Consider the following 14062-nt stretch of genomic DNA (forward strand, 5'->3'; position numbering starts at 1 on the left):
AACCCATGTGTATCTCCTGTCCAGAAGCATCCTTGGCAATGCAAAGAAAATTACTTTCTTTCAAATACTGCAAGAGGTGAAAACTCAAGGAAATAACCAGTTTTAAAAATTTCCTAGGGAGAATGGCATGGCATCTTAGCAGTCACGTGTGCATGTGTAAATGAGATAGGATGTGTTGGGTGCTGTGAAAAACTACCTATAAAAAAAATTCAACTTACTCTAGCACTTAGGCCAAATTATCTCAAAACAGCACTGGGATTTTAGCATACGTAGAATACTGGGATGCTTCTAATCACTGAAGTTTTGTATTGTTCCAACTAAGTTTCATTCTTGGAGATTCAGTAGCAAACAATACATTTTAATAACTAAAGATAGACACACTATTTTGAAGTAAAAAGCCAGTGTGCATTAGGTCAGCTGGACTGTAGCAGTTTATTTCTTTTCCCAGCAATAGGGACAAAGGCAAAAAGAATGAATTAGCACATAATCATATGTGATCATTGATAATACTGATTCTGACACCAGAACATCACAGTGTAAATTAACATCTTTCCACCCGTGATTGTGGAGAATAAATACTCTCTGCAGAGAATACTAATCATGATTTGGTAAAATTCAGTCAATTAATGCCTGTGTAGTGTTCTGACAGCCTGGATGGAAGCAGCGGGCCATTATTTGCATATGTTATTGCAGACAAATCTGGAATGTTACCTCATAGTGTCCTTGTTCATGAAAAAGTTTTCCTAAATTATAAAGACAACTAGTAACAGAGCTTTTATGAGCATGAGGATCTTTCAGATTTTCATCAGGGATCTCTGAACACTTTAGGAATGTTCTCCTGGCTTCCTCCATCTTCCCTTGGTTCATCAAGATGATGCCAGTATTTAAATAGGCAGCTGTGAAGATGGAAAGAAATGTTATATTTTTGGAGTAATATCAGAAGGAGATCCTGTTATTATCTAATTTGACTTTTGTGTAATATAGATTAATTGCTGCTATAAAGAGGAACAATTAAGAGTGTAAATGTTCAGAAGCAATGAAAGGAGAATAGAGGTTATAAAGACTGATGACAGAGAAAAGGGAACACTGGTTAAGCTGCGTGCTCTATGTCATTCCTCTTATTAGGACTGTATCAAGCATATAGTGTCAATGCTTGAAATGTTGAAAACTTGGTATTTTTTAATAGAAATATATACATATGTCTATGCATATTTATGTGTATACACACACACATATATGTGGAAGATTCAATATTTCACCTATTAAAAAAAAGTTTTTAAAAAGCACTTACGTCACTTAAGGAACTGTTCTTGGCAACACCTTACAGATAATTTCCCTTTCTCCCAAGCAAGAAAAGAAAAATTAAGAGACTTAAAAAATATTATTCACCTACACCACGTGCTATAAAATTCAGATATGGGCTCTAGGAAAGAAACAACAGAAGGCTATAAATCTGGGCAGAAACATCTACTGATAACTATCCCAGATCAGAAGAATTTTAAATTCTACTGTTGTTGTCCAGTGTTAAATCCCTATCTGCTTCTTCCCTTCACCACAGTAAATGAAACCACTGTGCAAATTCACCAAAGTAACACAAAACACTTTCAGCTGGAAAAAATGAAATTTCTCCTTTCACTTTCAAAATGAAAAGATCTGTGGAAAAAAGTGCTATTAAAGAGCAGAAAGATTTCCTTTAAAATGCTAATCAATAACATGCAAGCTTGTAAAGCTGAAATACTTACAAGCTAAAGTGGGTCTGCTACCAATAGCCAGTTTATAGTAATGCAATGCCTCTGAAAACCTGTTGTTTTCCTGAAGTAGTAATCCTCTGCATACAGACAAAAGAGAGAAAGAGAGAGGAAGGTTATTCGAAGTGTAATTTCAAAACACTTTATGTCTCATCATATCAAATTAAACATAAATATTAAAAACAAAACTATTTTTACAAAGATATATAAGCTGACAGAAATACAATAACTTCACATTACTAGCAATTCAGTTCAATTTTTTTTGTCTGAAAATAGGATTAATTCATAGACAAAAGGTACATTCACATGCCTTACCAAAACTTACATTCAGTAGCTTCAGTTTGCTTAGAAACAAGAAGATTCATTGTCTCATTTGACAAAATGATTTTTCAAAGTTGTTGGAGTATAGTGGAACTATCTGTAACCTTTAAGTCACTCATGTTTAGATCGTTTTCTCTCCTTGACTTGAATAAAGCAGGCTTCTTTCAGATGCACAATAAAAACCACCTAACACTTCTCATGAATTACCTTAACCAGTTCTTACTGAGCAATTTCACTAGATTATTCAAGACAGAGCTAAACATCTACATCATTCTTTTTTTTTCCCCTGTCTTCTTTCTGCTCAGGGAGAATTTAACAACTGAAGAGGTGTCAAAAATGGTTCTTAATTCTTCCAGTTCTGTTAGTTTCATAATTCATGAGCTTTAATTAAAGCTTCTGTGACAAGTATCCCTGTGAATTACAAATTACAGAAGCCATACAGAAGGTACTGAGAAATTAGTGGTGTGGAAATCATGAATTCACAATTGTAAGCTTAAATGAGCATTCAAAGCATTACAGTGTTCCCGAAGTTTTAAGATCAGAAGAAGTGTACACAAATGTCTTAGAAAAGAAAATATAAGAAAATCCTTAATATTAGAGCTTGAACTCAGACATGATCCAGTGGGAGATGACCCTGTTTATTCACATCATACTATTCAGTGGAAAAAAAAAAAAAAAAAAAGTAACTATTTCTTTTAGAAGATGGAGGGTTATAATCTCCATTTTTATTTTTCCTACAGCATCTTTCTCTCCTTCTATGCTTTTATCTGATAATAGTTTTTCAAACTGCGAAGAGGTTGGTCTTTTTTGATTATCCATTTCCAATCAGAAAAATAAACTTTTTTCCTTCCAAAACCTCAGCAAAGCCTCAGGAAAACTTTTTGAATCAAACCAGTAGACTTCAGGGTAAGAAGAAGCTGTTGTTCGCTTCTGATCAGTGGGTCAGAATTTAACAGAATGGAAAAACATATTTAATCTCTCCATCTGTACCACTCTAAGTACTACTGCATGTTAAATGAAGTAATACAATAACTGGCAACACAAACACAATAAATTATCTTGGTACACATATGTCATTCATGGAGTTTGGTTTAAAAGCGCTTTGGTAATATTTATCATTATTACCAAATTTATCTTTCCTGTTCACTACATGCTCTAATACTTATGCTTTTAATTTATTACTTGAAACCTTAAGGTGTTTTTTTTCCCCCCATACTTCTATTTCAGAAGACTTAAAAAACCAAAACAACAAAATACCGTTGTTCCTTTATTCTCTTTCTCTCACAAACGTATAAAAACATAAGCTGCTTGGATGCATGACTGAGCACTGAATTAATTACATTAATTTCAAATAACTTCACTTCTATTATTTATGAGATTTAGTATGAACAAAACAAAATAAAAACAGAAGGATGAATATGACCTAAAAGCCTTGATCAGGCATGAAACTGCCTGCTCTCCTTGTAAAATCAGTCCTGATTGATCACTGGTTTTCTCTCTAGCTACTGACAATACAAGCTGACTAGATTTATGAGCCTCTAGTTCTAGTTTCAGATTAAACGACGACAGAAGAAGTTGTAAAGAAAAATTTTAAAATATAATTTTCACTGAAACAGAAGAGTCTAAAGAGATGTACCCAAAGAGATACATTTCACTTCCCAGATGAAAAATCAGATCCTCCCTAACTTTAAGCTCAAACAGGATGATGCAGGCATATAAATACGCGCACTGACCTCTAAGGTCAGTGCAGGAGGAGGGCAGGAGGTGCTCCAGGTGCAGAAGAGAAGCTCCCTGTAGCCCACAGTGGGGCAGGAGGGCTTGGGGTGCTGCTGCCTGTAGCAGCTCCTGAAGGGTAGGCCTCAAGGTACAGTGCCATGTTGGAGAAGTGCATGAGGAACAGAGGAGCATGGGGACGGGCGGATGAAGTGAGACCCATAGACTGTAACAATGAAAGCTCATGACCCTTGAAATGCTTTGCATTTGTTTGTTCAGTCCCACACTGGCAGACTCAATTCCCTCCTTCCTTCCTTCCCCTATAGCTGATTGCTAGGGATAAAGCTGGAAAATGGCAATGGCAGATGGAGTCTCTACTTCCTCTTCTATTGTCTTTCAAACTTTTCAGACAAAAATAAGTTCCTTTCCATTCATCTGAAAAGGAGTGATAATAGATGAATGATGAGTCTATAAAAAATGACAAACTGTCAGGAAAAGCTTCCTGCACCCATATTTCCACTTTTATATAGGGGGAAAAAAGGATTAAATGTTTAGCCAAAACTTTATAATTTGACTTGCAAAATTATCTGTTTCCACAATCAAATATTTTTTTTTCACCCTTATTATTCTGCTTTGTTACATTGAAGACATTCAAAAGTTCAGACCACATTTTTTGAAGGAGAAAATTAATTTTTATCTCACATTTCCACTTCTGTCTATAGTAAATGGAGGGGCAAAAGAAAACGATTGCTCTGAATGACCAATTTCTAGATGCAGAGGAATAATGCCAGTCAGTGGAAACTCACACCTGGCGGGCACCACTGTGTCTCCAATAGCTCCCAGCAGCTGGGGCAAATGGCCACATATGGGAGTTCTTCCTCTGCCAGGAATGGGTTTGTTCTTGATGTGCCATTCCTTTCCTCTGTTTAAACTTTAAAATGATAAATACTCTTTAGAGGTTGCTGTCAGAAGGAATAAGGAACAGGTAGAAAGAATACAAAAGATGAGGTACAGCAGAGAGCACTGATCAAAAGCCAGTGGTGGAGCAGGACAATAAGTCTGCATTAAGTGTGTACTTATGCTTAGTAGTTACAGAGATACAAAGCCTGACTTTTTCCTTGCACAAGAACGACAAAGGAAAGCACTCTTTGCAATAAGGATGCTTGATGCAATAGAGTCAGCTGAACTGGTGAACACAGATGAGTACAGAAGGTCTTGAAGGCTTCTGACACTTTCTAATAAATTTTCTACAATTATTAGAGATACTCAAGCTAAGTAAATAAAAGGGCATAATCCCAAATACCCTAAAAACAAAGACAAAAACAAAACAAAACAAAAATCAACTAACCAACCAACCAAGTTGCATCAAGTTTGTAGTTTTAAGCTCCTCTTTTCCCCTACAGTTCACTTCCCAGTTGTAAAACACATAAATTAAAACATTAATTGAAACACACAGCTTTTGTTCAAAGAAAGTTTACTGACATAATTGCACAAATGTGAAGTCTACAAGATGAGTAGAGGCAAAAAAAAAAGTCAACTGCTCCTTTTGCTTAGTGGAAACAAGTAGCGTGGAGGAATAGTTTCTCTCAAAAATACACGAGGATGAAATTACTTGTAAAAGGAAAAGCTTCTTAAACCATGGGACACATGGATATAAATTGACCATGAACTAATTAAGGAAGAATCAGTAGACAAGTTTTAGCTATCAAAGCAGTGAGACTCTGGAACATCCTTACAACAGGTGTTGTTTTTTTTTGTTTTTTTTTTTTTTGTGTGTGTGTGTGTGTATTGCTTGTAGCTAATTTTACAGCAGGGTATGAATCACTTATGAAATGGAGGATATGAGCTGACTGCTTGCAGCATTAGCAGACCTCACTCACCAACTCAGAATCCTTTTTGTCTAGTTGCAGGAAAAATAGAAAGAAAAGTTAACTTCTGGGTATCTAGAAATGCTGAATATTACTTCTATAAATAAGAGCTTCTTATTTACACATATGAAGCAAAATACTTTCCCCAAACTAGTTCTTCTCTGCAAGCATCCTCAATTATTTAAGCTGCCAACTTTCATCTATCTTACTTGACAAACAGCTTGAAAAAGTTTTCCTGTCTTCCTTCTTGGTTTTGTTTTTAGTATAAAATCACCAAATACTAATAGGGAAAATATTTTCAGGGACTGAAAAGTAGACACAAAATACAAATGGGCAGCCTGCTGCTGTCCATTGCTGCTCTAGTTACATATTAATTTCTTCCCCATGCAGTCCAGCTGCTCTGTTTAAAACGTGAATTCCTCATTCACAAAAGCTGGAGTAAAGTAACCACGTACAATACAAAGGAACTGTAACAGTCATGAAGGTAAACGTGTGTTAGTGAAGTATCTATTAAAATTTCAGACCTGGTACAGCAAAAACAGAAGTGCTTTGTCTAAACCAACTCTTTCACTGTCATTTATAAAATTAATGGACAGAAAAATAGCAATACAGCAGCCCAGCACATGAAGCCAGTAAGTCTGCTTCTTAATTAATTTTGTTTGTTTGTTTTGTCTTGCTTTTAAGCAATTAAGCCATTTAGCTACTCAACCAAATGACTGCTAACCTTTTCTAACAGTCTACAATGAGGTTCCATTAACGAGAATGCCAATCGTTAAGGAAAGTGCAAACAGAGTTCCTTTAATGTTTTCCAATAACATCCTGTTAGCAAATATATACATGGAACACAAATCCTACTTTTTGTAATCAATAATAATCCATATCCAGTAAGTTGTAATGTATAATGACCATTCCCTTTGCAGAATTTAACAACCAGAGAAACAATAACTGCATTAGTAAAAATAAAAAAAAATGTAAAAAAACATTGAAATAAAACAGTCACCCACAAAACTCTCTATCTCGGTATTTTATATAACAGAAATAATTCTGTATTTTTCTCCCAATTGTAGGAAAAAGCAAGTAAATTGGACAGCAAATAGTTCCGTTCTTCCTTCTGTTCCTTCGTCAGTTCAGTTGGGGTTGACATCATTTCATCATGACACCAAATGATAGAAGTCCTGCTGCGGGGACAGAGAGAGAGGGATGATCCTGGAATAGCAATGGCATTGATCCTGCCTTTCCTCCTACTCTCAGTGCTGAGCAGTTGTGAGCTGTGCCAGTAGCACGCAGACAACATGCCTGACTCCTCATCTGCCTCAGCAAGCACTGTGGGATGACAGCTTGCCAGAACCTCTTACAAGAGAGGCCTTTTATAGAAACACAGAATGGTCTGGGTAAAATGAGACCATCAAAGCCATCTAGTTCCAACTTTCCAGTCATGTGCAGGAGCATCTCCCACTTGAACTGGCCTTAAATGCTTCTTAGGATGGTAAATCTACATCTTCTCTGGGCAACCTGTTCCACTGTCACCAGCCTTGCAGCGAATAATTTCTTCTGAATATCTAACCTAAACCTATCTCTTTTTAGTTTAAAGCCATTACTCCTTGACCTTTCACTCCCTGATTAAGAATCTCTCTCCAACTTCCCTACAGGCCTCCTTTATTTACTGGAAGGTGCTAATGAAACTGATCTGCTGTGTCCACAGAATGGACAAAGTTTATAGTGAAATATGTAATGGAATGTCACTGAATGCATTTCAGCTCTCAATACTGCTTAGAAAAATATCAGTACTTCATTTTTCATTACAGGTTCCCAAAAAGAGCCCCACGGCAGAGATTTGCACTGTGTGACGTTGCTGGTTACTGAAGTGACCTTTGAGTGCTACCTCAAAAACCAGTCTCACAACACAGCTAGACTTTATGCAGAGAGCTTCCGTTACAGAAAAGCACAAATTTGAGCCACTGTCCTTGATAGATGAAGAGTACTGGCAAAGCACAGATTAATTCCCAACAGGTTTATAGCAAAGTTTCTGAGCACAGAGTGCAATGGTCAAGAAGTAAAACAGTTGGCAATACATCCTCTTTGCTTTCAAACTCAACATCCTGCACTGCAAAAAGCTTCTGTACTATCGAGGAAGAGGAGCCATAACCTTGACTTGTTTGCTACTATGTGAAGAAGTAGTGCAGGAACTCTGCCTGTGAAGGTTCAATTCCAGGTCAGCACTGGTTAGAGAGTTAGCGTGCTTTGGGGGATTTTCAACTTTTACAGCTCAAAGGAGATTTTCATGCCAGCACCCTTAAAAAGGCAGAAGCTGAAAGACAATCACAGGTGCTATGTAGGCTAAGAACAACAAACAAGAATTTAGTTCATATTGATTTCCAGAGATTTCGCTTAAGGATGGAAAGCTAAAGACTGGTGAAAACACTTATATAGCCTCAGACTTTACAGAATTAAAATGTCAGGTACTACTGAAGACTTTAGCTAACAAAAATCTAAATAAAATAAAATAAAATAAACAAATCCACATTTATTCACATAGTACCCTGAAGTTATCAAGGTAAAACTTATGAAAAGTTGGACTTTGAATGTATTCAAATAATTGATCTGAATAATAAACTTGTAGACATAAAGCTGTAACACTAAAATAAAAATAAGATACTTGGAGTGACAAGAAAATTTATTCTTTATGGGGCATTGTACACTCTCTAAATGCATCATTTAAATGAACTAGTACCATTTCAACACTTATGTGAGATTGCAAATTTATTTTAATCTGCTAAGTAACTCAAGGTAGCATAGACCACTGCTATAAGGACAAAAGCATGCTCTAAGGAGAGCTTGGCCTAAATACAAACAAAATACTAAACAATAAACTGTCTTTTAACTGATATACAATTTTACTTCAGACAGTAATTGGAAGCAATTTTAAACAAAGCAAAAGAAACACTGAGCTTTAGGCAACAATCATAAAAGGTTAACAAGCCATAAAAAACTAGTTTATTTTTCATCTGCTGATCAATGCCTACTTTGGAGGCGCAAATATCTTTCTATAGCTCCGCCCCTGGTACTTCACAGTATTAAAACACACAGATTTTTTAAATGCATGGAAAGAGATATCCATTTATGCTGATTTATCACCTTCTAAAGTCAGCAATACTACATAGATTTTAGAATTTGGATTTGAGATCTGTTAGAATTACCTGCAGTTCTCTCTCAAGCAGAAGGCCACGCAGTATGTATGTTGAAGTGTAAACAACATTATTACGATCACCTTTTAATAGTCTCCACAAACAGTAGAAAATTAGAGCTGAAATCCTTTCAGCAATGAAATTACTATGAAAATCTCAATCATTTTCAGAGATGTCAAGAGATTTTAATTAGACTTTTAGAAAAAAAAAAGGAAAAAAAAACCTTCCAAACAAGAACTCAAGTCCTCAGCATTAATTCAAGGTTGCTAAAAATCCAGACCAAAGATCTTACCCTGAGGATAGTGTGTTTACGAGGCAGCTTCACTTTTGCATATCTGGACCTGAGAAATGTCAGCAGAACAAACTCACTTCAACTCATATGTGAATCAGTGATGAACCACCAACTTAATATTACTGTTAGAAAGAGCTTTTCTTTTTTCACTATTAAAAAAAAAATCAAAAATAATTTCTTTGTTAAAGATGGAGATTAACTTGGAACTTAGTTTTCCAGGTGTTTGTTGGAAAGAGGGGAAGTCAAGACAAAACACCTTTCTAGAGAATTACAGATTGTCAAAGTCTGTTCATATTCTGAATCTAGTGATTCTCTATAATGTATGTGACTGATGTCTTGTGTTATTTTTACTCTCCTTCTCCATACTAAGCATCTTATTATATGGTATTTACTATATGTCTGCTGCTTTCTAAAAAATTCAGGAATTTATTTATGGTTACATAATTGCCACATTTGAACAAAATGGCAAATGACACATTCTGAATCAGGCGAGCATTCAAAGGGAGATTATGTAATTATGTAATCTAAATTCATACAGCTTAAATTGTCCTGAATGGGAAAAGAAGCTGCAAGATGAGCTGCTGTAAAGCTGCAAAGGTATAACAGTCAGAAAATAAAAATGTATTACTGAAATCAGCCATTTCTCTATCCTGCTAAATTCACTAGGCTTTAACACATCAATAGACAATTGCTAAGTCAACAGCACATTTTAGCACAAAATGGTGTCTTGAAAAAACAGAATCGAGATCATCAAATGCTTCTGTTTATGCAGTTTGTCTTTGATCATTACCCACTGAAAACTGTGAGTTAATCCTTAATAATTTTTTCCTCGATCAGACAGCACTTTGATTTGCTATTGCTGTGCATGAATACTGCTGCAAGTGATAATTAACTTGTATCAAATACTGGGGCATAAATGCGAAGAAAAAAATAAAGCATATGTGAGGCTAAAATACATTTAGGATCCATTATGCCAAAACCACACAAATCAGAAATCACTGTAAAGGTGCTTTCTTTCTGAAAATCTACTAAATTACTGCTATAGTTTTAAGGCCACATCCTAAAACCCAGAAACAGTAAATCCATCTGCCCTCCTGTAATCACATGCAAGATGTATTTTTCCATTACAGTATTTTTGTAAAAGGCTCCAGTATAACTGTGTGTCAAGAAAGGGCTGAACTCTCAACGAAACTCTTTAGACTTTCTGCATAAAATACTGGACAAGATTGGTGTCTTACTCCATCAAAGCCCAGTCGATTTACCACTGAGTTTCCACACTGGATATGGAGGTAACAAACAAATGGGAAAAACAAGACTGTATAAATAAAAAGATTAAAAATAACGATGTAAGATTTTTCAGTTTCTGTAGCTCACGCTTTTGTGAAACTTGGAAAAAAAAAAAAGCATTTTATTGAATTCAGGATACTGTTAGAAAGATTAAGAATTAGAGATCCTTTTTTTTTTTGCATAGGCAAACATATATATACTCCATATGGCACTTTCTTTTCTTTCACAGGTATATGTATGAATTTTATGCCTTTCTTCACAGTAAGGATGACAGAGCACTGGCACAGGCTGCCCAGAGAGGTTGCAGATTCTTCTTCTCTGAAGACATTCAAGACCCACCTGGATGCCTACATGTGCAACCTGGGCTAGGGAGCTGCTTTGGCAGGGAGGTTGAACTTGATGATCTCTGGAGGTCCCTTCCAACCCCTACAAGTCTGTGATTCTGTGATATTCCAGCCATTCCAGTTAAAATTCCTTTTACACAAACTCAGTAGAATTCCAAGAGATTTTCTATTTAACATAAATGAAGGCTTGTAAGCATACATTTTGTAAATGAATGTAAAGCCAGAACATTATGGCTTGCTCTCAGAACAGCAAAACTACTGAAGTTTGATCTTATTTTCTATCCCCTGTCTTTATCGACCAACCCTCCTTCTTATTTCACTCGTATTTCTGTACAGTCATAAAATAATAATAATAGTTATAATTTTCATCCCCCAAACCAACTATAAGAACAATAATATCAATCTTTTCACTTTTTTCCTACAATCCTCTGCTGCATTCAAGTTATTTCTTTAAAAATGAGCGAAAAGAATTTGTTCTTAAAAATATGATTTTCACACACACATGTTAAGTGTATGATTAAAAAAAAAAAAACCCACAAATTTTGAGATACCTCAACTGTTGGAATAGGTATTGTATCATCTGAGCCTACTTTGGCAGGGGGGTTGGTCTAGATGATTTCTAGGTGTCCCTTCCAACCCTGATAATTCTGTGATTCTGTGATCATTAAATGGTATTGAAAAAGAAATGTCTCCTGTATACTTATCTGTAAGGCAAACTAATGAAATGGGCAATTGATTCCTTGGTGAATAAGTCTATTGCTGTAAACTGAATTTCCAGATAATTTGAATTGACATTTTAAATTGGACTTATTCGTGGCAAAATTTTATTTATTTGTTTGTTTGTTTTAATAAGGAAGTTTAGTATTTGCATTCGTTTTGTTTTGTACAACTTGTTCTGCAGCATATACATTTGTTATTTTGTTTTCATACAGTTCACACAACTGAATGGCTCTTATATGTACTCTGCTGTCCATGACATGTCCTGCATGAAGGGGCTGGGTCCACATCATAGCAGATCCCCACTCTGAGGACCCAGGCTGCTGGATGCCCACGTGCAGGAAAGGGAGTAGAGCTGAGCTGGGAGCAGGGTGCAGTCCTGAACACCCACTGAATTGCTCTATTGCTCCAGAAAGTATTTAGCTATTTTAACAGCTCAGGAGCTAACTGAGGGAAATGGATTTACACTAGGAAGTGCTCCCACCCACTCCTCCCACCCACTGTTATTTAGACTTCCTTTTTAACTCTAAGTAACACCTCTGTATTTTAGCAGAGTCAGAAACAGATGGAGCTCGACTGGTGCCAAGATCGTCTATCTGCACTTTGTTCAGTGTGGGAATTTTGTTTCTTTCTAAGCAATCAGATTTGTAAGTTCGTCTGTTCTAAGTGGGAATATTGATAAAAGAACATACAGTAATATTGACCAAGGAGAAATCCCATCCGCCCCAAAGCTTAAGGAACGCTATTAATGAAATGATCACTACAAACAGCTAGCATCACTTCCACTTCTGGCAGGGAAATGAATAGCTATATTCACAACAGGTTTTGCAGAAGATCCAACCCCAGGAAAGCCGTGCATACTTACAAATTATAGAGCATGTCGGCCATGTTGCTGCGGTAGTACAAGGCATTTCTGTAGGCGCTTTCAGCTTCAGTAATCTTGCTCTGGCTCTTGAGAACATTTCCAAGGTTACCCCATGCTGTCAAGAAAAGAAAACAGTATTCAGAAAGAGCTCCAATCCAATTACACATGACATGGTATCTAAGCATGGGGAGGTTCCAAGGGGAGGCAAACCCCACAAAGAAGCTATGCCTAAGGAAGGGTTTTTTTTCCCTCAGTGCTCTGTATCACTGCATCTTACTGCACTGTGTGACTTACATTAAGTAGCAATGATTTGCATACATACGGCTTTTGGGTGTGAAAAAAGAAACTTTAAAAACAAAATACATCTCTGTGATTTAGAAACAACTGTATCAAAGGAAAATGACCATTTTCTTTTCTAAAACCTCTACATAAAAAGCTTCAGAGTTAAATGTACATGGTTCGAACTTTTTTTCTCAGCCTTTCTACCCAAAACCACATGAGCTGTGCTCAGACTTGACAGGCTTCTCGTGGAAGTATCAAAATTGACATACGACAGAGGGATTGAAGAACAGTAAGGTAAACAATCAGGATTAAATGTATGCCATATGGACATAAACATATTACACAGATTCACTAAAATGCATCTTTCTACTGGAAAACATGTGGTTCCTTTCCATACATTTGATTGTGTTATATAATGTGCTTTTACATCCCATCTATAAAAGACTTGAGGTAAATAATAATAATAACAATTTAATAATAATAATAATAATAATAATCATCATCATCATCATCTAAGGCTTCACATGTGTTCATTTTGCAGTTGCTTGAGTGGCACAAAAATTATACTGACAAAAGAAACTGGAACTAATATTTATATAAAAGACAACACATGATATTCCAGGAAGATAATGGCCTTATAATTATAAAATGGCCTTATAATTTAAGTGGCCTTATAATTATAGCCTGTATGTATACATGAAAAAAAACAAACAACAACAAAAAAAAACCCCACATTATGCTTATAATACATCAAAGTTGTTTCATAAAACATTTCTAGTTTCACAAGAAATTCTTTTTTTATGAGCAAGAATAATGGAAAGATGATGCCCATCCTTTTCACCAGATACAGAATATATGGCAAGCTCTTCCCTCCAGATGTACAAACCATGAACATTAGCTCAAATTACTGTTAAGCTTTTCTTCATCAGTTACTCAAGCCCTTTTTTACAGGAATTTATATCAAAACTGAGTAACACAAACTTTTGAAGTAGTTTAACATAATGGTAATACCATGTTGATAATTATTATTATCTGGAACATGATTTTCCTTACAATGTACACTGCTTTCAAAGTGACGTGTGTTGCTGCAGAAGGATCCTGCCATAGGAGGGGAAACAATAGCAAACAGCATTTTCTTTCCTATTAATTACTGATTAATCATTGGTAGGAAAAGATGATAGAACCCTTTTAGGATTCACAAAAGTTGTATCATTCAGTGTTACACAACATATTTTGCTAAGAAAAAGAAACAATATTCCCATGAGAACAAAAGGTGCAATTTCTCTTAGTCACTTTGTTTTAGCCTGGTATTTTATAAGAAGAAAAAAAATTCTATTTTATTTATCTTCTATTTTATTTATCACTGCTAAAACTACTAAAAATATTCTCAGATTCACTCATTTTTTTCCACTCTACCACCATACACACTGGATTCTGAAT

The 14062-nt window shown here is 35.7% G+C and overlaps 1 protein-coding gene across 1 annotated transcript in view; it reads right to left on the bottom strand.

The window, feature by feature from the left end:
• The window catches only part of TMTC2 (transmembrane O-mannosyltransferase targeting cadherins 2), a 239671-nt gene that overhangs the window by 67636 nt on the left and 157973 nt on the right, over positions 1–14062 (bottom strand). The window contains exons 4-6 of the mRNA XM_065743218.1: positions 12341–12455; positions 1743–1828; positions 712–896 (exon numbers count right to left, since the gene is read on the bottom strand). Coding sequence (XP_065599290.1) covers positions 712–896; positions 1743–1828; positions 12341–12455 — 386 coding nt within the window. The remainder of the gene's footprint in view (positions 1–711; positions 897–1742; positions 1829–12340; positions 12456–14062) is intronic.

Source organism: Cyrtonyx montezumae, unplaced genomic scaffold (genome assembly GCF_038088225.1).
Source record: "Cyrtonyx montezumae isolate F1298 unplaced genomic scaffold, pur_monq_1.0 scaffold_3, whole genome shotgun sequence".
Classification (NCBI taxonomy): Eukaryota; Metazoa; Chordata; class Aves; order Galliformes; family Odontophoridae; genus Cyrtonyx; species Cyrtonyx montezumae.